Genomic DNA, 25,203 nt, shown 5'->3' with positions numbered 1-25,203 from the left:
TGTTTTTGCTTTCAGACATTGAGTCATGAAGCTGAAAATTCTTCATATGTCTCATCAGAATATAAATTTCCAAAGAAGCAATTCTATAAATTCAGTATTTTCCCAGGCAAATGGATTAAAATTTGGTGTGACAGGCTTACATTTTTGGCATTGTTTGACAAGTAAGTAAAGGCTATGTGAACATGTATCCTTAAGTGGTATTAAAACAAAAATGTAATCTATTTCAGTTTACGGTACCAATTCTTAGATGTGGTGGCTACATTCAATCTGACAGATGTAAAGGCCCAACTCCAGGCACAGTTGTGTGAACTTCCTTAATTCTTCTCAATCTAAATCTCTGGGGTTGTGCAATGCATTTCTCCATCTGTCATTTCCCCTCTCTCATGCTGCCTTTTCCTATGCTTAGTAATACGAGGTCTGGCAAACTTTTTCTTGTCCACTGCATGATCACTATCAATGATAATGTCAAATTTTATCTCCAAACTATCCTTACTATTCCTCACTATTGACTGAGGAAAGTTTATCTTCACAATCCTAATTGTGAGATGTGACTATGATGTGTATCCTAGCTTTACTAACAGGTTTGCATCCCTTCCTTTTTCTTAATGAGAAAATAGAAGGAGCATAACCCCTTCCTTTTTAATTAATGAGTTTGTCATGAAGGCTGCACACTGTTCTTGAAAATCATGTTTGGCCCAACTAGCAGTTGATCATACACATGCCAAAGCAACTTCTAGTTGGCCGCTTAATACCTTAGTCTCCGCTTCTGCCTTTTCTCTTCTTTGTGATTCAGTATAGAGAATATTATAGATAAATCAGCCAATTAAGGAAATTACTTTCTTCTCTACTTTACTTAAAGCGGAGGTTCACCCTAAAAAACATCTATGTACCATCCCATCCAGCTGACTTGCGTCATCTATAGTATGTTTTTTTTTTTTTGCGCTGTATTTACCGTTTAATCGTGCAGTTTCATTTCAGATCCTATGAAGAGGGGAACATGATTGACGTCCGGCTATGGCGCATCACGCGTTCCGAAAATAGCTGGAGTAGGACTCGGCTCTTCACGGCACTATACGGCGCCTGCGCACAGACTAGGAGCTGACTGCACAGGCGCCGTATATATCCGAGTCCTATTTCGGCTATTTTCGGAACGCGTGACGTGCCATAGCTGGACGTCAATCATGTTCCCCTCTTCATAGGAACGCCTATTTCCCCGCCGGACTCTGAAACGAAACTGAGTGATTAAACGGTAAATACAGCGGAAAAAAAACATACTATAGATGACGCAAGTCAGCTGGATGGGATGGTACATAAAAAAAAAAAAAGTTTTAGGGTGAATCTCAGCTTTAACCAGTTCCCTACCAAGCCATTGTAATATGACGTCGGCAGGAACTGTCTCTCCCTCAGAGTTGACGTCATATGACGTCCTTTTCATCACGGCCGCTAGGGGGCGTGAATGGGAATGGTCCCAAAAATGTTTCAAAAGTGTCCGATATGTCTGCCACAATGTCACGGTCACAATAAAAATCGCATATCACCACCATTACTAGTAAAAAAATAAAATAAAAATAAAAATGTCATAAATCTATCCCCTATTTTGTAGACGCTATAACTTTTGCGCAAACCAATCAATATACGCTTATTGCAATTTTCTTCACCAAAAATATGAAGAAGAATACGTATCGATCTAAACTGAGGAAAAATAGTTTTTAAAAAAATATATATATATATTTATTAAATCAAAGTAAAAAATAGGGTGTTTTTTCAAAATTGTTGCTCTTCTTTTGTTTATAGTGCAAAAAATAAAAACCGCAGAGATGATCAAATACCACCAAATGGAAGCTCTATTTGTAGGGGGAAAAACATAAAGATTTCATTTGGGTACAGTGTTGCATGATCGCACAATTGTCATTCAAATTGCAACAGGGCTGAAAACTAAAAATTGATCTGGGCAGGAAGGGGGTGAAAATGCCCTGTATGGAAGTAGTTAAATCATAGTAAACAAGGCTAAAGTCTGCAAAGACTACAAAATTAGACATTATCCCCAACGTCGTAATTAAAAGAGCATCATCCAGTGACTGTCTCTGGCCCAAGCAGGTGGGTTGCATGCCTACTCCTGCTCACCAAACACCTCTGCAGCCTTCCTTTTCCTGAACAGTGTATGCAGCATTATGCTTCGCATAAGCAACAGAAAACTGGTTTATTTCGATAGGATTTCAGTTAAAATTTTTGGCTGTCTGTCTAATTGCTTCAGTAAAGCCAGGGAAACCAATCTAGCTTTTCTGAAAAGGGTGACCTTTGTGCATTAAAATAAAAGACACTTTAAAGGGATAATCATACAATTCCTTTACAAGGATGTAGGAATGAAGTAGCTTGTCACAAGTCAATACAGAAGATCTGACAGAACTCTGTGGCTAGTGGAGAGGCTGTGTGGGAAGGTAAGCCTGGATCCCTGCAAGAAAGCAGATCATGACGCCCAACAGGTGCTGGAAGGATAGCAGCATCTTCAGCATCCCCATTACCATACTTTTGGGTTGCATGGAGGTGAGTACCAAATCTAAAAATACCAGGGATTGAGAATTTGTTATATAACTGAAAGTTAACCCTTAAAGATTGTCACTACAATGTTGTACAAATCAAAGTACTGTGTGTATCACCTTCCCAGCTGTTGACAATATCATCTATATACCTGTTATAACAAGCAATGTTGACAGAGAATAGATTATATTTCAATATATTGAGGTCCAAGTATCCCATCGTTAAGTTTACATAATTTGGAGCATAATTGTCTTCCATAACTATTGGATCTGTAAATAAGAATGGTCTATGTATTCAAATTAGTTGTGTTCCAAGGTAAATTACGTACTATTTAATATGAACTGTGCCTGTTTGGGATTAATGTAAGTGTGTTGGGTAGTAAATGAATGCTGTCAGATCTATGTGGTTTGGGATGGATGTGTAGAGGGACAAAATGTCTAAAGACAAGCATGTATAAGAAGATTCACATTTTTAGTTATTCCGATTCTCCAGTAGTTGGTATGAACCTTTCAAAATATAAAGGCAAAACAGTGACTAGTGGCTGTAAGATGAAATGAGCGAGGCCTTTGGTTAGACTTTCCATACTTGCAAGTATAGGTCTGCCAGGAGGGGATCAACTGTCTTAATGAATCTTGAGTGAATTTTATAAATATGGCATACTGTACAATTGTTTATAAAGTCCCTTCTTTTTTAACGATATGATATCTTTGGATAATGTTTTTTTTAACAATTCTGCATATTCATTTTAAGGCATACAGGTGTAAAAATACATGTACAAAATACAGTACAGTACAACACAAAAAAATAAAATTTGCAGTTCAAATAGGAAACTGCCTGTAGACAAACTATGCTCTACCTCGAAAATCTGCCACATAGTAATTCATTAGTAGGCACTTAATATTGACATGTCATGCCATAGAGGGATCCATTTTAACTATAGCCCCAATCATTGGATAATGTTTAATAGACTGTTTTAATTTAATTTTAAACTTTGGCAATGGACTTTTTTTTAGAGTAGAGTAGGTATTTTTGTCTGAAAATACATGTAAGGATTTTTATATATAATCATAGCTTACCTAGATAAATGTACCTTTTTGATGACTTTATCATTGTATTCTTTAACGTTTTTATTACATTTTTTTTGGTAAAGGTTTTTTTTGTTTTTTTTAGGTAGAATTACAGACTTTTAGAACATTTAGAATATTGGGATATGCTGCGTGGTAGAACATGTTTATGAATTAGCCTTTAGATTGGAAAGGGTAAAAAAAATATCGGAAGGAAGTATGTGTTATTTCAGGGGAAAAAGAGGGTCTCTAGGTCATCACTATATGAAATAATGGAGTTCCAGTGGCATTAGAAACAATACTTTTGTTAGCTTATGTGTAATAGCTAGTTTTGAAAACCCTGAGGTTTTGGATAAATTTGTTGAGGTTATAGAAGAGTAGTTTGGATTATAAGCAGGTGAGAAATTGAGCCATTTTAATAATGAGGGAATTTTCATCTTTATTGCCCATAGGGGAAGAAAGTTTTTTTCTCATATTTTGTCTCTTATTTCTATCTCCTCTGATTCCTCTTTTCTTTTTACTACTGTCAGTAGTAACAGTAATTGTGGGAACATCTGTGGATTTTACTTTTGTACAAGTGGAATCTGAGTTTTCTTGTTTTTCCTGTTCGTTCACCTCAAAAGGTCTACAACACTCTTAAGAATATATTGTATACTGGCTGTGTAGGAATTGTTTGTTCATTGCATCATTTATCGACTATGTGTGAGGCTTGGAGAGTTCTACATAATTATTTTAATTTGCTTCTGACTGGAGGGCAAGGTTGGGTTCACATCAGAAATAGTGGATTTTTGAGTATATAAACAAGATTCCTCAGAGATCAAATTGTTTGCATTCTTAGCTTTTTGTTGGGTTTATAGGTTTAACTATATTGCTAGATAAATCAATAGGTGTCTAAAGGGAGTTGTATTCTAATGAGTGGAACTGTGTCACCAATGATTGTGCGTGATGTCAGTTTGGGTTTCCAATCAAAAACCCTCTTTTTGGTACGGCTTGATAGTAGTCTATTTTTTATTAATTTCATTTAGTAAAGTGGTTTCTTCAAATTTAATAGTATACTCTTTGCTAATTTGTAACCATATTGACTAAGTTACAGAGGATTTATGCTTCTAGGGACTCAAACCCTTTTTGGGCAGCTTTTTACATTGTGCTAGATTTTTTCCCTTAGTTCAAGGCAAAATTCTTATTTTTAGTGGTGCAAAATTCAGCAAATCTGTTTAGTTCTTGTTCTATATTTTTTTTATTTGTGGCCCCCTTTTATTTACTTGTTCTTAAACATTCACATAGTGTATACTAAATCCCTAGTATTTGTTTCCCAGTGTATGCTAATGTGGAACTGCCCACTCATATTACAGCCACTGAGAAAAGATCCCCATTGTTACTGTGATTCTTTGGCTTTAAAAAAGGGGAAGGAGCCCTAAAAACAAGTAGCCATTGGAATGCCACTGCTTCCCTGCAATCTGTAAGTGTGCGCTATCTCCAAACAGAGAGGAATCTAAAGATGCTGTTAACCTTCCAACCTCGAAGTATGCGCTTTCTCCAAGCAGAGAGGAATCTAAAGATGCTGCTATGCTTCCAACACTTGGTGGATCTATGGATCTGCTTTCCTGCAACAATCCACAGAATGGGCTTTCCTTTCCGCACAGTCTCTCTACTGACTAAGGAGGGCTGTCAGGTCTTCTGCATTGAAATGTGGCAAACTGCTTCACTCCTTATGCTTGTGAATGCATTTTATTATTATTATCATCATGTTTATGATTTCAAGGCAAAAGGGTCACCTTGGGCCCTGTTCTCTCTTTTTTTATGCTCTTTACCGTCAATGAATCTTCCCTGTTCAGCTAAGCTACAGGGCTGCATGGCCAGTGTATTTAAGGACCCTATTGGCATTATAACCTTGAATTTACCCGGCATTATCTGTAAATTTTGAAGCGCATGTTGTAACTGTTCTTTTTTATTGTTAAGAATGATGCGTATACAAACTACTTACAGTTATAGGAAAGCAATACAAGTTATACAGAGTGCTACAAATATGCATACATATACACATGCACACAGTATCTATCCTTTCCCATACAAGTCACTTTACTTTCGGTATAGGTTGTCGACAATTTGCTTATCAAACAAGATTTGGAGCATTAAGTAATTGTAGGAAAACATATTATTGATGTTATATTGTTCTATGGTAAAACCCCCCTTCTAGCTTAAGCTGCTAGTTTTTTTATCCGGAAAGTTTGTAGCCACTCCCACAAAGTAATTTGGAGTGGTGAGACCAAAATTTAGCTTTTTGGCCACAACCATAAACGCTACATTTGGAGAGGAGTCAAAAAGGCCTATGATGAAAGGTACACCAATCCTACTGTGAAACACGGAGGTGGATTGCTGATGTTTTGGGAATGTGTGAGCTACAAAGGCACGGGTAATTTGGTCACAATTGATGGCAAGATGAATGCAGTATGTTATCAAAAAATACTGGAGGAACAGTTTCATTCATCAGCCAGGAAGCTGCGCATGGGATGTACTTGGACATTCCAACATGTTAATGATCCAAAACACATGGCCAAGTCGACCTTTCATTGGCTACAAGCAGAATAAAGTGAAGGTTCTGGAGTGGCCATCTCAGTCTACATTTATTTTACATTTATTTATTTTTTTCATTTATATTTAAATGTTGCAGAACTGAAAATATTGGGGAAAACATCATAGCAATATTGCTGGCCATCTGTGTTTCATTTTTTGGATTTTTACTTCTGCACCAAGGCCTCTTCAAAGACATTTGGATATTCCAGTTTTGTGTTGTTATTTCAAGCTGTCAGTTTTGCCTTCTTAAGGTAGGAAATTCCTTATATTTTATTGTGTTATATTACGTTATGAGTAGAGGTGAGATATAAAGTAGATAGCAATTTCTTCAATTGCATTTATTACAACTGTGGACCATGCTTTAATAATGTCTATTTTAACCGCCACTTGTAGTTACCATCATAAACCCGTTTGACAGGAAGATTACACAGCAGCACAAATAAGAGAGAGAAACAGAGCCTTGTCATCCTGTAACAGGAAGTCCCTAAACTAGGATCTATTTGGCAGGATCACCCTTTATTTAAAAATATTGAAATCAACTTTAAAATTACATTTCAAAACTTATTACATTTCCAAAATGACATAAAAAAATAAAACTTTTAACCACTTCAGCCCCGGAATATTTGGCTGCTCAATGACCAGGCCATTTTTTGCAATACAGTACTGTGTCGCTTTAACTGACAATTGTGCAGTCGTGCGATGTTGTACCCAAACAAAATTTACTTTTTTTCCCCCACAAATAGAGCTTTCTTTTGGTGGTATTTGATCACCTCTGCGGTTTTTGCGCTATTAAAAAAAATAAGAGCGACAATTTTGAAAAAAACACAAAGGGGGTTATTTACAAAAGGCAAATCCACTTTGCACTACAAGTGCAAAGTGCACTTGAAATTGCACTGAAAGTGCACTTGGAAGTGCAGTCACTGTAAATCTGAGGGGTAAATCTGAAATGAGGGGAAGCTCTGCTGATTTTATTATCCAATCATGTGCCAGCTAAAGTGCTGTTTTTTATTTTCCTTGCATGTCCCCCTCAGATCTACAGCGACTGCACTTCCACGTGTGCTTTCAGTGTAATTTCAAGTGCAATTTTCACTTGTAGTTTGCACTTGTAGTGCAAAGTGGATTTGCCTTTAGTAAATAACGCCCAATATCTTTAACTTTTTTGCTATAGTAAATATCCCAATAAAAATAAAGATCTGCGTTTTTCGACATTGCTGTGGACAGGTCGGACACTTTTGACACTTTTTTGGGACCATTGACATTCACAGAGCACTGATTACTATGTAAATGTCACTGGCAGGGAAGGGGTTAACACTAGGGGGCGATCAAGGGGTTAACGGTGTTCCCTGCTGTGTGTTCTAACTGTGGGGGGATGGGACTAACTAGGAGAGATGACAGATTGTGGTTTCTACTTTACACACAAACCCCCCTGCTGCCAGCTCGCGCGTGGCCGGCGGTGATCGCGCCCGCCGGCCATGTGCATTGGGTTCCCCACTGATGGCTCTCTTGGGCAAAGCCATATATGTAAGGCATTTAAGCCCAGGAGAGCCATTCTGCTACAGTAAATCTGTGTGAGCCGGCTGAGAACCGGTTAAAGTTAGAGTTACATTTAAAATTAATAATTACATTTAAAAAAAATTACATTTTAAAACTTATATAAGCTTTTAGTGATTAGGTTTACATTTACTTTAGTCCATTTAGGCTCAAAGGGGTTGTAAAGGAATTTTTTTTCCCCCTAAATAGCTTCCTTTACCTTAGTGCAGTCCTCCTTCACTTACCTCATCCTTCAATTTTGCTTTTAAATGTCCTTATTTCTTCTGAGAAATCCTCACTTGCTGTTCTTCTGTCTGTAACTACACACAGTGATGCAAGGCTTTCTCCCTGGTGTGGAGAAAGCCTTTTTAGGGGGGAGGGGGCAAGCAGGCAAGTCAGGACACTCTCTACTTTGCAGATAGAGACAGGAGCTGTGTGTTAGTGGGCGTCCTGACACTCCTGCTAACCCCCTCCCCCCTCAAGAGGCTTTCTCCACACCAGGAAGAAAGCCTCGCATTACTGGGTGTAGTTACAGACAGAAGAACAGGAAGTGAGGATTTCTCAGAAGAAATTAGGACATTTAAAAGCAAAATCGAAGGATAAGGTAAGTGAAGGAGGACTGCACTAAGGTAAAGGAAGCTATTTAGGGAATTTTTTTTTCCTTTACAACCCCTTTAAGGGAATGATTTTAATAATGTGACCAGCTAAGATACTTGATGCCATGATGTATTCCTTGGTAAAGCATGGCAATTTGGTGGTGATAGCTACAAAGTGTGCATAGAGAAGGTGTAAAAGAATTGATGCTTATATTATGTTTCGATGCATTACTATTTATATAAAGCCTAACAAGCTCAAGGAAATGCATATAGATCTAGACTAGTAAGAGAACCATATATTTATATAACCCTTTAAATTAAACATTTTTAAAATAACATTATTTTTATCATGTTTACCCTAAAAAGGAACTTACAAGATAGAAATATGAAAGCTGACATTGCTGAGGCAGTCTGACATACCTCCAAGTCTTAAAATAACTGACATGCCAACTGCATGACTTCACATCTCTGGTTTCTGACTGTTTCTTATTGTCTAACTGTACATCATATGTCATTGACAGGCAGCAACTGTTCAGATGCCAGTAAACCTAACAAGAGTGAAAAGCCAGCCTGTACCAGCAGGGCTGGATTTATCATTTCGCCCAAGACTCATCATTAGTAGATCATGTGTCATCTCATAAAATATTTATGCATTAGGGCACATTTTTAAATGAAGTCAGTAAATCAGACATTAAACTAGCATTTGCTGCAGGTGAATCTTCCAGTTGTGTGTGATTGATTTACTGCAAGTTGAAAAGGTCTAGATGAAAAGATGAAAGTCATATCAACTGCTTTGTGAATATTCCCCATTGTCACAATAATTTGATCTAGATAGGTAACACGTTATGCACAAATATAATAATTAAAAACTACATGTAATAATACATTAATAAATAACTCTAACTAATACAGGTGAAACTCGAAAAATTTGAATATCGAAATTCGAAATTCGAAAATTGTGCAACAGTTCATTTATTTCACTAATGCAACTTAAAAGGTGAAACTAATATATGAGATAGACTCATTACATGCAACGCAAGATAGTTCAAGCCATGATTTGTCATAATTGTGATGATTATGGCTTACAGCTCATGAAAACCCCAAATCCACAATCTCAAAAAATTACATGCAATCAATAAAACAAGGATTGTACATAGAATAATATCAGACCTCTGAAAATTATAAGCATGCATATATACTCAGTACTTGGTTTGGGCCCCTTTTGCATCAATTACTGCCTCAATGTGGCGTGGCATGGAAGCTATCAGCCTGTGGCATTGCTGAGGTGTTATGGAAGACCTGGATGCTTCAATAGCGGCCTTCAGCTCTTCTGCATTGTTCGATCTCATGTCTCTCATCTTTCTCGTGGCAATGCCCCATAGATTCTCTATGGAGTTCAGGTCAGGCATGTTTGCTGGCCACTCAAGCACAGTAATCCCACGGTCATTGAACCAGGTTTTGGTGCTTTTGGCCGTGTGGGCAGGTGCCAACTCCTGCTGGGAAATTAAGTCAGCATCCCCACAGAGTTCGTCTGAGGAAGGAAGCATGAAGTGCTCCAATATCTCCTGGTAGAGGGCTGCGGTGACCTCAGACTTAATGAAGCACAATGGACCAACACCAGCAGAAGACATGGCACCCCAAATCAACACAGACTGTGGAAACTTCACACTGGACTTCAAGCATCTTGCAGTGTGTGCCTCTCCATTCTTCCTCCATACTCTGGCTCCTTGGTTTCCAAATGAGATGCAAAATTTGCTCTCATCAGAAAAGAGGACTTTGGACCACTGAGCAACAGACCAGGTCTGTTTTTCTTTAGCCCAGGTAAGACGCTTCTGAAGTTGTATGTTATTCAGGAGTGGCTTGACAAGAGGAATACGACATTTGTCCAGGATCCGCCTGTGTGTGGTGGCTCTTGATGCACTGACTCCAGCCTCAGTCCACTCCTTGTGAAAGTCCCCAACACTTTTGAATGGCCTTTTCCCGACAATCCTCTCCAGGTTGCGGTCATCCCTGCTGCTTGTGCACCTTTTTCTTCCGCACTTTTCCCTTCCACATAACTTTCTATTAATGTGCTTTGATACAGCACCTTGGGAACATACAACTTCTTTTGCAATTTCCTTTTGAGGCTTTCCCTCCTGATGGAGAGTGTCAATGATGGTTTTCTGCACAACTGTCAGGTCAGCAGTCTTTCCCATGGTTGTGATTCCTACTGAACCAGACGGAAAGACCATTTAAAGGCTCAGGAACCCTTTCCAGGTGTTATGGCTTAATTAGCTGATTAGAGTGGGACACTTTGAGCCTAGAATATTGCACCTTTTCACAATATTCAAATTTTCGGAGATTGTGGATTTGTGGTTTTCATGAGCATGTAATCATCACAATTATGACAAATCACATCTTGAACCATCTTGCTTTGCATGTAATGAGTCTATCTCATATATTAGTTTCCCCTTTTAAGTTGCATTCGTGAAATAAATGAACTTTTGCATGATATTCTAATTTTTCGAGTTTCACCTATACAATAACTAAATGTTTGCTGCATAAGCACAATGCTGACAGCTTCTCTATATTACCTAAGTGACTATCTAGCGCAGTGGTCTCCGAACTTTCTAAACAAAGGGCCAGTTTGCTGTTCTTCAGGCTTTTAGGGGGGCTGGACTGTGGCCTGTGGGTATAGAAAATGCCCCCGCATATTGGTTTCAATGGGAGGAATAGTGTCCCGTTGTTTATCAATGAGAAGAATAGTGCCCCATTTATGGTGTCAGTAGGGGAAATGGTGCTTTATCATTGGTGTTAGTTGGTGGAATAGTGCCCCAAGGGCCATATAAATGCAAGCAAATGGCCACATCCAGCCCCAGCTGCAATTTGGAGACAACTGATTTAGAGCAAGCACGTCGTTCTGGTGAATTTTGGCCTGCATGTGCTCCCTTTTTTTTTAGCCCTCAGTGGTGTAAAAATAACAGCTGAATAAGGACCCAACTGTCTTTCAGTTGATAAAGGATATACAGTACTTCCCTACATGTTTTGCAAAGGATATACAGACAGTACTTCCCTACATGTTTTGCAGTGCATTGCAGGAAATTTTTATGACCCCATCTTATAGGATACAATGTTGAAATTATTAGAGTAATGTTCATTTTTTCTCTAGACTTCAAGTGTCTCTGTCATAAGAATAATAAGAAAAATATGGCCTCCTTTTAAAAATATGAACTGGCTGAGGTGTCTGGTTGCAATACTTTGAATCACAGACCTGAATAATGCATGCTGAAAATTAGTATCAATAAATATTAGCAGTTTTTATCTCAATAATTGTTTCTAGGTCAGTGACCTGCACCGTGAATGCATCAGCATGACAGACAGGTAACTGAGCTTTGATCGAATGGTCAGCAATGGCAGCCTCCATGATTCTTTCAGGGTTCCTTTAAATAGATATGGCTCTCAGTACACATAATGTGGTCCCATAAATACTCACTTTATTTAGTTCAGTCCACTGTTTCATTTGAATTTGACACACCTGATCTTGATACAATATCTGGGTACAGTTTACAAAATATGCAATTTTTTTCATTTTCATGGGAGAAAAAATAAATCCTAGATCTTTATGATAAAATATTGGTATACTATGTTGTGTGGTAATGTCTCAAATGTTATCAAGCAGTTGTCATTTGCTTTTCCTCATCTAGAGTGTACAGCCGGATCCTGCGTCACCAGTTCATGTAAGTTTTGGTTTTGGTGACACTGCCACCATTGCTTATTTTGTTTTTTTGAGTCACCCCTAGTAACAACACAATAATTATTTATATATAGCTCTAAGCCTACATTGAATATATATATATATATATACACACACACACACATACATTTTTCTTTGTAGTTAAATGCAACTGTGGATTAACTAGAATGACATACATTATTTGTGCCTGTCACATTCAGATCACAGAACAATTGGCAGTGATTGGAAGCGGAGGTGATGCAACAGTGTAATTCTTTTGACAAGTTACAAAGTTACATAGGGGCCAGATCCTCAAAAGGGATACGCAGGCGTATCTGCTGATACGCCGTCGTATCCCTGTTTCTAACTATGCGGCTGATTCAGAGAATCAGTTACGCATAGATTTTCCTAAGATCCGGCAGGTGTAATAGTTGTACACTGTCGGATCTTAGGATGCAGTACCTCGGCCGCCACTGGGGGCATTTCTCGTCGAAATTCCACGTCGGGTATGCAAATTAGCACTTACGGAGATCCACAAAGCGGTTTCCCTTCATGAAGTCTCCGTAAGTTGTTAGTTTGCAAACGCAAAGATAGGGCTGCTTTTACAAAGTGTAAAGTTAGTACACCATGTAAAAGTAGACCCTTCTTTCCCGCGACACTGTCACATTTTTTTTAATTTTTTATTTCTCCCGCCGCATCTCTTTTTTTTCCCGACGCAACTTTTTTTACCCGGCCGCGATTCACAAAACTCGGCGCAACGTAACTTCGCGCAAAGCACGTCGGGAAAATCGCGTCGGGAGCATGCGCAGTACGTCCGGTGCGGGAGCGCGCCTAATTTAAATGGGACTCGCCCCATTAGATTGGTCCCGCCTTGCGCCGGACGGATTTAAGTTACACCGCTGAAAATTTCTAGGTAAGTGCTTTGTGGATCAGGCACTTAGGTAGAAATTTTGCGGCAGTGTAACTTAAATCCCAATATTTAAGTTAAGCCTGCTGTACGTGGATCTGGCCCATAGACTTGTGATTGTAACTTGCTTTAGGCTGGATTCACACCTATTCAGTTTTAGTGCTTTTTGCATTTTGCAGATTTGCACTACAGTGCATTTAACATTGTTTCCTATGAAACACGTTCTGTAGTGCAAATCAGAAAAATGCAAAAAGCACTAAAAATGCCTAGGTGTGAATCCAGCCTGACTCCTCCTGTTAGGCTGAGACTTTTCCCCTGAAATTAACATGAAGGGCAGGTGTGCACCTGCAAGTACATATATAAACATTCTGAATTCTCAACTAAAATACTGGAGGACAGGTGTATATTGTACTCTCAGTTCTTGCAGACTGACCATCTTCCTTATTGGTAACGGTTGCAGCCTGTCTGGTTTTATAGTCCTATATTTCAACTATAGGAATATCCCCTCACTTATTGTAAAGGATGTTATGGGAAATATCTCCGACAGACAAAAACTTATAAAAGTTGAGTGGGTAATGGCTAGATTCTCTTGAAATTTTTGTTTTAGCCTTTGTTCTCCTTTTCTTGCAATAAAATTTAAATTTTTATGGTACGGGCATCATAGGAACAGGAAGTAAGAAGCTTTTAGGGTTCAAATTGCCCAACGAACCTTGCCGTTGATTTTTTTTATCACAGTTTATCCTGTAAACACTTTAACGTTTTATGCCATACCCTACTAATATTGTATTTTTTTCTTTTTATAGGGTTATAACCAGATCATTACATATAGCAGACCAGTTTATTTTTGTATTTTATGCAGTGTTATCTTGCTGCTAAATGCTGGTTCTGAAGCAAAAGACTTACATTTACACACACTGTATGGATTCCACTTTTTGTCCCCAGAATGTTTTCAGAGTGTCAGAGATCAAATTATTGGTGAGTACGTTTTAATGTCTATGTTATTATTGGATTACCCATGGAATTGGTGAAAAAAGTACATATACCCCCTTCCCCTTTATCTAGAAATCTCTTTACATGTTTTTTAAGTGTGCCTCAGCGATTTTTAGCCCATTCAGAAAAAAAAGCATTAGTGAGGTAAGGTACAGTATACAGTATATATACAGTGGGGGTTATTTACTAAAGGCAAATCCATTTTGCATTGCAAGTGCACTTGGAAGTGCAGTCGCTGTAGATCCGAGGGGGACATGCAAGGAAAATAAAAAACAACATTTTAGCTTGCACATGATTGGATGCAGTGGATTTGCCTTTCGTAAATAAACCCCAGTGTGTATATATACATATATATATATGTAGCGCCTGGTTACTCCAAAGTACCGGTGCTATTAAAATTTAGAGGGAGATCAGAGTGTTAATTAACTCTGATCCAGTTAAATGTGTTCGAAATTAGGTGTCTGTCTCAGCTTGGCTGTGCTGTGGGCTCATTCTGTTATTTCTGGGGTGTTCTTCCCACCCCAGGGCAGTAGGTGGCAGCAGTGGAGTCAAGATTTGGGTGCTTTTCCCCAGCAGCCAATCAAGAGGACTGGGCCTCGCTGTGCATGCTGGGGGAGGCTATTTATGAGACAGACGCCATGGGTTCTGGGTTCTTCTTCGTGTGCGGCACCCACCTTTAGGGTGACTGCACCACGGTGCCCCAGGGTTATGGCCTACCAGGCCAGGGCATGCCACGCAGTGTTCTTGGTTCCGGGACCATGTTGGTCCAGGACATTTGAGCTGTGGCGGGGAGCCCAGTGGTCGACTGGGTTCCCAATCTTGAAGATCCCAAGCAAGATAGCTGTTCGGTGGGGAGTCCATCTGAGGAGAGCCAATGAGAGGCTGGCGATCCAATAGAGTCTTGATAAACCACCGGGGATCGAGGTATCCGGACACTGAGAGGCTGGTCATCTGTCAGTCGGTACCTGAAAGCAACTTGAAGGAGACCCAGGCGCAGGGGCGGACTGACAACTCATGGGGCCCCCGGGCAATAGAAGATTATGGGGCCCCTCTGGCTTACAGATGGCCACCACGCCAGGAGGTAGTGCAGAGGCGGGCAGCTAAAATCTTGGGATATTCACATTAAAAGCATGTCATTTTCGGACATATCAGGGACAGATCTAAAAAAAACACAGATTTTTACATACTGTCCCTGGTTTTACTGAGCCTGGCAACCTGGATGGGGCCCCCTAGTGGCATGGGGCCCTCGGGCAGTGCCCGAGTGACTCAATGGTCAGTCCGCCCCTGCCCAGGCGTAATTCTATCAAGGAGACTCATCTCCAACATCACAATCAGGAAGGCCTGTGGCAGAGGTCCTTCCCTGAGTTCATTCCAGGGTCTGTGGCAGAGACTTATCCTTAAAGTTTCGAGCGATACCCTGGCTGCCAGGCCGGTGAGAGAGGCCTGTTCAGGTACGCTATTCCCACTCAAGCAGGAGTGGCACAAGAAGTGTTACACGTGGGAGCAGGATTGTTTTCCCTATTGCTACGCCTGAATCTACTATGTTTCTTCTTCTTCCAATTCTAACGTCTTCATCACAAGTTTTATTGTTTTTTACCCGGCTGGGTAATAAAGAGCACAGCAAAAGACACCTGTCGTGGACATTCCTTTACTACTGCTATATGCACCATACACCCCTAGGAATTCAGAGAGCCACGAGGTAAATGTGCCACCCAAAACAAACCAGCAGCTCCTCCAGGGGTAGTGCTACATATACATATAAATATATATATATATATATATATATATATATATATATATATATATATTTTTTTTTTTTTTTTCTTCTAAGGTTGCCCTGTATTTGGCTCCTTCCATCTTCTAACCAGCTTCCCTCTCCCTGTTTGCAGTTGTGCTATACTCTTTCCTATTTTTGGAATATGTATTGAGATGTTCAAAGCTTGGGATAATTTTTGTATAGCCTAACCCTGCTTTAAACTTCTTCACAACTTTATCCCTGACCTGTCTGGTGTGTTCCTTGGCCTTCATGATGCTTCATTGCCTTCATTGTTCACTAAGGTTCTCTAACAAATCTCGGAGGGCTTCACAGAACAGCTGTATCTATACTGAGATTAAATTGCACACAGCTGGACTCTATTTACTAATAAGGAGATTTCTGAAGGCAGTTGGTTCCACTAGATTTTAGGTAGGGGTATCAGAGTAAAGGGGGCTGAATATAAATGCACACCACACTTTTTCAGATATTTATAAAAAAAATAAAAACTTCACAATTATGTGCCAGTTTGTGTTGGTTTATCACATAAAATCCGAACAAAATACATTTGCATTTTTGGTTGCAACATGACAAAATATGGAACATTTCAAGGGGTATGAATACTTTTTCAAGGCACTGTATATACAGTCGGGGAAATAATTATTTGATCCCCTGCAGATTTTCTAAGTTTGCCTAATTGAGGGTCTATACATTTTTATTATAGGTATATTTTAAATGATAGAGACAGAATATCAACAAAAAATCCAGAAAAGCCACATGATACAAAGGTTATAAAGTGGGTTGCAGTTCAGTGAGTAAAACAAGTACCTAATCCCTAAGCAAAACATGACTTAGTACTTGGTGGAGAAACCCTTGTTGGCAAGCACAGAGGTAAGACATTTCTTTTAGTTAAGGCGTGTCAAACTCAATTTCATCGCGGGCCGCATCAGCATTATGATTGCCCTCAAAAGGGCCGGTTGTATCTGTAAGATTAGATTCTCCAGCACATCCCCTTCCCTTTACATTAGACAATCCACCATCAGAAGCTGAGTCCCCCACTCTACCTTACATCACAGTGCACCTCACTTTCCTTATGTTGCTGCTGGGAAGAAGCTGGATACATTGCTTAAAAAGCAGAAAGTAAGGGTCTGGAGGAGGACCAGAGGAGGGCTGGAGCTCTCCTGCAGCTGCAGGAGAGGTGCGAGGGCCACATGAAATGGCCTGGAGGGCCAGATTTGGCCTGCAGGACTTATGTTTGACACCTGTGTTGTAGTTGGTTACCAGGCTAGCACACATCTCAGGAGGGATTTTGGTCTACTCTACTGATTTTCTCTAAATCCTTAAGATTTCTTGGCTGTTGTTTGGTAACTCGAAGTTTCAGCTTCCTCCATAAATTTTCTATAGGATTAGGGTCTGGAGCAGTGATTCTCAAACTGTGTGCAGAGAGATTTGCTGGTTTGCCGTGGGAGTTTTGAAAAATATTTAGTGGAGCCATCGGCAAAGACTGTAACAGTGGTCAGACCCACAGGACCAGGGTGGGAGGACTTGATGGAAGTGTTGGAGTGCAGCGTGACACCGGAAATGGATCGCCGGGAGGAAATTATGCAACGCATTTCAGAACATGCGCAGTAGTCCATAGAGAGGCCGCAACGCTCCTTTCTCAAGCTCTCCGAGGGCACGAGCCCTGTACCAACTTCACCAGCACCACGGAAGCACCTTCTATTTATGATGTGACTGTATAATTTCTCCCTCGTGTCAGTGGATATCTGTTGATTCTTTTAATGAATGTTGTAAGATACTACACTGAGGCCTCGTACACACGGCCGAGGAACTCGACGTGCCAAACACGTCGAGTTCCTCGGCGAGTTCAGCCCTGAAGCCGCCGAGGAGCTGGGCGGGCCGAGTTCTCCCATAGAACAACGAGAAAATAGAGAACATGTTCTCTATTTTCTCGACGAGTTCCTCGGCGGCTCCATCGGGCCGAAAGTGTACACACGACAGAGTTTCTCGGCAGAATCCGGCTCTGACCGAGTTTCTCGCCGAATTCTGCCGAGAAACTCTGTCGTGTGTACGAGGCCTGAGACTTAGAGGCGCCTGTCCCCTTTTTTCTTTTGTCTACACTACAGTGTTAACTTAAGAGCCCAGGTGGATTCCCTCTTTTTTTTCCCCCTTGTGAACTTTTAAGAACTGGTTACAAAATTAGACCTTAGCCACAATTAACTACAACACATCAATTGGCGCAGTGCCCTTTTCACCTCTTTATTCCCTCTTATTATAATAATAGTCTAAGTTTGTTCAAAAATTGTTAAATCTTTTCAGGTGTGCCATGAAAATGTTTAGATCTTTTTGGTGCGCTCAAGACAAAAAAAATATGAAACACTGGTCTGGAGACTGGCTACACCCCACCATGACCTTAATGTGCTTCTTCTTGGGCAACTCCTTTGTTGCCTTGCGGTATGTTGTGAGTCATTGTCATGATGGAAGACCCATCCACAGGGCTGGACTGGGACAAAAATTTGGCCCTGGACTTCATCCAGACTGGCCCGCTTTGACAGGTCTCTCTCCCGCCCCCGGACAACTACCGCTCCCCCCCACCCGGCCACCCAATCCCCCTCTCCCCCTTCACTAGCCACTCTACTTTATTAGAGCAGAATGGCTGGTACTGGTAGTCTTATAGGCAGTACCAGTGGGGAAGCTAGACATTATTTTACCCGGGGCAAAGAATCAGTTTGGTGCCCCCCCCCTTATTGGACAAGATTAGGCAGAAGTGAGAAACTCCCAGGCCATAGCTGTGGAGTCAGCTGCCTGTCCCCTCCCCCCTGCTCCTCTGGTCCTCCCCCTGCTTCTCTGTTCCCCCCAGGTGAGTGCTGCGGGGAGGGAGAGGAGGTGAGCGCTGCGGGAAGGGAGAGACAAAGGAGCGGAGGGGGCGGCGGTCCGCTGTCACTGAAGCCGGCCCACTGAGCCATCGGCCCACTGGGAAACTCCCTGTAGTCCCAATGGCCAGTCCATCCCTGCCCATCCATGACCCATCTTCAGTGTTCTGGCTGGGGGAACACTGATTTTACAATAAATGGCCCTGTCCATTAGCGCCTTAATGCGGAAAAGTCGGCCTATACCTTTAGCAGAGAAACAGCCCCAAAGCATAATGTTTCCACCTCTGTGCTTGACTGTAGGGATGGGGTTCTTAGGATCATAGTCAGTATTTTTCTTCCTCCAAACACGGGGAGGAACTTTGGTCTCATGTGACCACAACAATTTCTCCAAATCCTTCTCTGAATCATTTAGATGTTCATTTGCAAACTTCAGATGGGCCTGTACATGTGTCTTCTTGAGGAGGGGGACCTTGCGGGTGCGTATTGTGTTACTAATGCTTTGTTTGGTGTCTGTGGTCCCATCTACCTTGAGATCATTCACAAGCTCCTTTTGTGTTCTGGGCTGATCCTTCACTTTTTATATGATCATCCTTACCCCATGAGGCAAAATCTTGCATGGAGCTCCAGACCGAGGGCGATTGATGGTTATTTTGTATTTCTTCCAGTTGTGAATAATCGCTCAGTTGTCTCCTTCTTGTTTATAAATTCTTTATTTTCATTTCTTTCTTACATCAGTTATAGTTATTTTACTCTTGAGGTCTTCCTTACATTTATATTGATTACTCTTTACGGAAACAAAGAAATATTTAATTTCTCTTTAATCTATATCTTCCTTTATCATGAAATAGAACCTTATTTTTTAATGCTCTACTATAATATAATATCTTTGTTATATTATCGTTAGCCAGGGCGTTGCCCTGGTTATCCCAATTCCCAAACAAAAAAAAGCCCTGATAATACAGGTTTAAGACAGCGCAGTAGTACAGTAAAGAAGAGAAAGAGAAAAGCAAAAGAAAGGGAGAAAAAAAAGAGATTCAAGAAATAGCCCCCAAAATCTCCCCCCTCATCATCCTCCGCCAACTCCTCCCCCCCGTTCCCTATATGTGACATAGGGGGCCCAGATTTGACGATGCTTATCCTCCTGTTCCCTCATCCTCATGGTAAGACTTTCCATTTATTGAATTTCTGATATTTTAGCCATCCATTGTGTTCTAGTTGGGGAGACAGTGCTTTTCCAGAGTGCTGGAATACATGCTTTTGCTGTTGTTGTAAGCAAATGTCTCACCAATGATTTTTTATATTTTTCTGTCAAGATAGGTATATCAGAATGCAGAAAGGTAGCCGGATTCTCTCCAAGAGACATATCCGTAATTTCTTTCACAGTTTCTGAAACCATTTTCCAGAAGTCTTTTATTACCTGACATTCCCAAAAGTTGTGTATCAAAGTGCCCACCGCTCCTTGACATCGCCGGCAAAGATTAGACACCTGTGGATATATTCGATTAGACACCTGTGGATATATTCGATTAGACACCTGTGGATATATTCGATTAGACACCTGTGGATATATTCGATTCAATACTGCCGGAGTTCTATACCATCTACTCAGGATCTTATAGCCCCCTTCTTTATATCTGGTTACTAATGAGGCCTTATGTATAAACCTGAATATCTTATTTTTCTGCACCTCCAAGAATGTGGTCCCGAGGTCCCTTTCCCAGGGCGTATAAACCCCAATTCTTGTTGGGCTTTTAATTCGGTCACCTTGGCATACAACATTGATAATGAGTGTCTCACTGATTCCCCCTTTAAGCATAGCTTCCCAAACTTAGATGGTATCGATATTTCTTTTGCTCGTATAGAAATTGCTCAGAGGGAAAGAGTTTAGCTGCATTCTCCTAAATGGGTCCAGATCCTCCGTGAACTCTTGCTCAATCTCCTCTCTAGACATCACTTGGTTATCTAGCATAAAATATGTATAAGTCTGCTTTTGCCCTGGCGCTTTAAATTTATGAAACCTGTATCTCTTAAGCCTGGCTCAAAAGCCAGGGGTTTCCCACAATTGTGGTCATCGGGCTCAGATGAGTCGACATTTTGACTTTTTTAAACGTCTTTTTTTTTTTTTTTTTTTTTTCAATCAAGTTTAATTTTATTATGAAAAGTAGATGGTACATCAGATGTTATACATTAGATAAATATCAATACATTGTGATATAGAAATTCATATATTAATAGTACATTACATTCTAACAATACTTAGGTTCCAATGAAGGGATTACTCTATAGTCAGAGGTATAAAAAACAAAATTAAAGGAACAAACCCCTGTTTTTGTAAATCGATCCATCGGAGGTCTAATAATTATACTTATACTATATACTCCAAACTATCACCCAATATAATTCGAAGTCATGGCAGTCTATAGTATTTGTCAAATCATAAGTAATACCATTTGACCTCTTAAGAATAATTAAATTCTATACCTCCCACCCCTAATCCTTCAAACACATTAGAGTCGAGTGGTTTCAACCAATGTATAGTTTCCCATTAATTCATTTCATCCCCCATTGCCAAAATATTTTCATATTGAGAATTGGAAGGGATAAAATGAAAAGATAAAGATTGAATAAACAACCATAAACTTTGTCAAACTGATATTTCCGGATTATTTAAAAAAATATTTTGACACCAGAAAATATCGTCAAACAACCATATCTAGAAATTGTCTGAGGAAATGAATCCACCTCCAATATACTCTCCACAGGATCCATGAGTCAAAAGATATTATATCCAGAAATTCCAGTTTATCCAAATTGATCATAGAGTGCATCCAAATGGATAAAAAAAAAAAATGTATATGATAAAGAAGAGTACCAAGTCATTAACAACATATTCACATATAGATAGTACCATATGTTATCTAAAAATTAGAAATAAAAGAAAATTTAAAGAAATCGAACCAAGAGGTGAACAGGAAGAAAGAAAAAGGAAGAATAGATGAGGACTAAAGATCAGAGAGGAAGAAGAGTAGATAGCCTACCTGCCAAGTGTATACAACAGAATACGGTGAATCACCATATTACATTCACGTTGAATTTAATATACCCAAGTACTTCATCCACGGTTCCCAAATCTCATGAAACTGGTTACCTGAATCTAACAACAAGCCCAACCGTTTTTCATTCTCCATTATCCAAGTCACTTTCCTTTTCATATATGATATCGAAACCGTCGTTTTTTTCCAAGCAGCAGCTATCGAAATCCTTGCTCCTACTAGGATAAATAATATCAATCTTCTTGTAGACTTATGAGCATGCGGTACAAGTCCATTCAGCAAAGCAATCGCTGGAGATTGGTGTATATTACAACCAGTTATACGTCTTATAATATGAAATACCCTATTCCAGTATCTGCGTATTTTTGGGCATTCCCACCATATATGAATCATAGAACCAACTCCCTGACATCCTCTAAAACATAGAGGCGACAGAGAGGGGTATTTTTTTAAACGTCTTTTTAATAGATCTAAGCATAGCGCTCAACATTGGGTGTTGCCTCACTGCCTGCGGGATATTCGTATTCATGAGCCAGACTAAACCTTCCAAGGGTACGTCAGACATTGCCTGTTCCATTTGTACCCATGGCTTATCTTTTTGGGATACGCACCAGTCCAGTACCCTTGTTAGGTGCAGCGCCTCATGGTAACCCACTGGGTCTGGGAATCCCACCCCTCCTTTTTCTTTTGGTAGAGTCAGGATGTCTCTACAGATTCTGGCTGGTTTTATATGTTCTCGACTTGTTCTCGAGTCCCTCAGGAATCCTAAAGGGATCTTGATAGGTAGGATCTGTAGCAGATATAGCAGTCTCGGCATTACATTCATTTTTATAATGTTAATTCTGCCAAACCATGTAAAAACACTTCCTTATCCCATTTCTGTAGATCTACCTTAATCTGTTGGACCAAGGGGAGAAAATTACGTTTAAATATTCTATTTAATCTCTTCAGTATTTTAGTCCCCAGATATCCTATATGGGATTCTGTCCATCTGAATAAAAAAAAGGTGCATAACTGATGTTGCAATGCTGTGTTCATCTCAACACCCTGGCTTCTGATTTGTTATAGTTGACCTTAAAGTTGGATAGTCCCCCATACTTACCTATCTCAGATAGTAATGAGGGGAGGGATAGCGCTGGGATAGTTATGAGAAAGAAAAGGTCATCTGCAAAAGCAGCCAGTTTATGTTCCTTTCCCTTTAACGAAATACCCATAATATCTGGTGTGACAGACTCACCTGGGACATCACCGGACCCTCTTATGTCTAAAATCATCCTATGTCCACTAGGGGCATAGGACGACTGAGGAATGATATCTTGGACTACCTGAGATGGGATTATTATGTAATTATTATCCACAATATATTCCAGGATATCTGTAAAGAACTATTTACTGTTTGTTGATTCTGAACTTAACGGGTTAATTGTAAGAGTGACTCATTCATACTGTTGGGACACATACTGTTAGATGCTAATGCCATCACCTCCAGCCATCTGCCTGTTCTCTGTGCTAATTGACCCTGCTATTGTGTGAAGATGTCCTGTGTTTACACTTATGATAATGTATATTGTATAGCAGGTGAGCGGAGACCTGACGTCTACTCTGAAAGGTCATATCTGAGTCGCCTAGTCTGGGTAAATGATTAGTTCATTAGCTCATGTTAATTTATGTTCTGGTTACCTCCTCTTTAAACTGTATATAAGGTTGCATTATTGGTTCTAATAAAGACTCCATGTTCAGCACACAAACAAGTCTTGTCCCCTTTGTGTGTTGAGAGCAGCTGGAATATCCGATATCTATATCCAGACTGATAGGAAGCGATATATGACGGAAACACTCAAGCGGAGTGTGGGACGTTCCGTTACTTCTGGGTTTGCCCTTATTTTTCTTAGAAATGGTTCCAGGGTCAGAATAAAAATAATAGGCGATAAGGGACAGCCCTGTCCATTACTTATAGAGAAATGTTCTGATAGTATATCATTTATTCTGACTCTGGCATTTGGAGAAGAGTATAGACTCATGATCCAGTTATGCATCCCCTTCCTCAGCCCTATATGTTGCATGGTGGCTCTCAAGAAGGTCCAATCTACTCTATCAAATGCCTTTTCTGCATCTGTAGAGATTAACACTAAAGGTTTTTGATAATATTGGGCATAGTGTATATCGCTTATAGCCCGTTGTGTATTTTCCCTGCCTTCTCTCTCGGGTGTGAACCCCACTTGATCCGGATGTATTAGGGTAAGGATATACGACAGTAATCGATTTGAAAGTATTTTCGTAAGAAATTGGACAATCGATAGATAAATATATATAGATATATATTCACACTCCCATATATGTGCACTAAACCATTAAAGTGAAAACAACAAATGCTTCATGTGACCTGCTTAGTGGATTGTGACACAGTTTTGGACTTCATTTCACTGTGTTTTTGATATTTTGATATATGGATTTATTGCACTTATTGTTTTTACTTTGATGGTTTAATGCACATAGATGAAGATGCACACATACATTGAATATAGCACCAGTTTTTGTCTACATTATTTGAGACATGGCAGGGTTTTATGCCTTTAGAGACCTGACAGGGTCTTCTTAAAATTTTGCATTCTACAGAAGTGTTTTTTTGGGATGTAAATAATATATTTGCACTTTTGTTTTTTTTCCAGTGCTTGTGAGTTTGTTTCCTCTTATTTCCCTTCTGGGACTCTTTCCTCAAGTAAATACATTTTGTGTATATTTCCTGGAGCAAATAGATATTCTTGTGTTTGGGGGCTCTGGTAAGTTTTCTATAATGATTATTCAACCTTTTGTTCAGAGTACCTTTGAAAATAACACAGTAGAGTAGAAATACAAATGTTGTTGTTATGCCGCGTACACACGACTGTTTTGCATGACGTGAAAAATGAATTTTTTTTAAATGGTCATTAAAAACTATCGTGTGTTGGCTCCAGAGCATTTTTCTCGACGTGAAAAATGACCATAAAAAATTTAGAACATTGTTTTTCACGTCGTGAAAAATGGTCGTGTGTAGGCTTTAACTACGTGAAAAAACGTGCATGCTCAGAAGCAATTTATGGTACGGGAGCACTTGTTCTGGTAAAACTAGCGTTTGTAATGCAGGTAGCACATTCGTCACGCTGTAACAGACTGAAAAGCACGAAGACTGAAAAGCGTGAATCGTCTCTCACCAAACTTTTACACAAATCAGCAAAAGCAGCCCAAAGGGTGGCACCATCTGAATGAAACTTCCCCTTTATAGTGCCGTTGTACGTGTTATACGTCACTGCACTTTGCTTGAGCATTTTTTCCCCCGATTGTGTATATGCAAGGCAGGCTTGACAAGAATCACGTCGAAAAAAAACATAAAAAATGGTCGTGTGTACGTGGCTTTATACTTAAAACATACAATTGCAGTTGCTTAAGATGTTATCAGTCTTGCACCTTATTCATCGGGTCCAAATATTGACATTATTATACATAATAAATTGTTGTAAGTAGGGTTGCACTGATGCCACTTTTTTAAGACCGAGTACAAGTACCGATATTTATTTTTTATGTCATTTGACAGTGGCACTAATATGCAGCACTGATGATGTGTGGACAGTGTCAG

At 39.8% G+C, this 25,203-nt stretch overlaps 1 protein-coding gene across 1 annotated transcript in view; it reads left to right on the top strand.

Annotated features, from left to right (window-relative positions):
• The window catches only part of PCNX2 (pecanex 2), a 229,399-nt gene that overhangs the window by 72,948 nt on the left and 131,248 nt on the right, over positions 1-25,203 (top strand). The window contains exons 9-13 of the mRNA XM_040351012.1: positions 16-161; positions 6,274-6,427; positions 11,986-12,018; positions 13,725-13,896; positions 24,260-24,370. Coding sequence (XP_040206946.1) covers positions 16-161; positions 6,274-6,427; positions 11,986-12,018; positions 13,725-13,896; positions 24,260-24,370 — 616 coding nt within the window. The remainder of the gene's footprint in view (positions 1-15; positions 162-6,273; positions 6,428-11,985; positions 12,019-13,724; positions 13,897-24,259; positions 24,371-25,203) is intronic.

This window comes from Rana temporaria, chromosome 4 (assembly GCF_905171775.1).
Source record: "Rana temporaria chromosome 4, aRanTem1.1, whole genome shotgun sequence".
Classification (NCBI taxonomy): Eukaryota; Metazoa; Chordata; class Amphibia; order Anura; family Ranidae; genus Rana; species Rana temporaria.
Note: the sequence above shows the minus strand (reverse complement) of the source record. Positions and strands in the feature narration are given on the sequence as shown.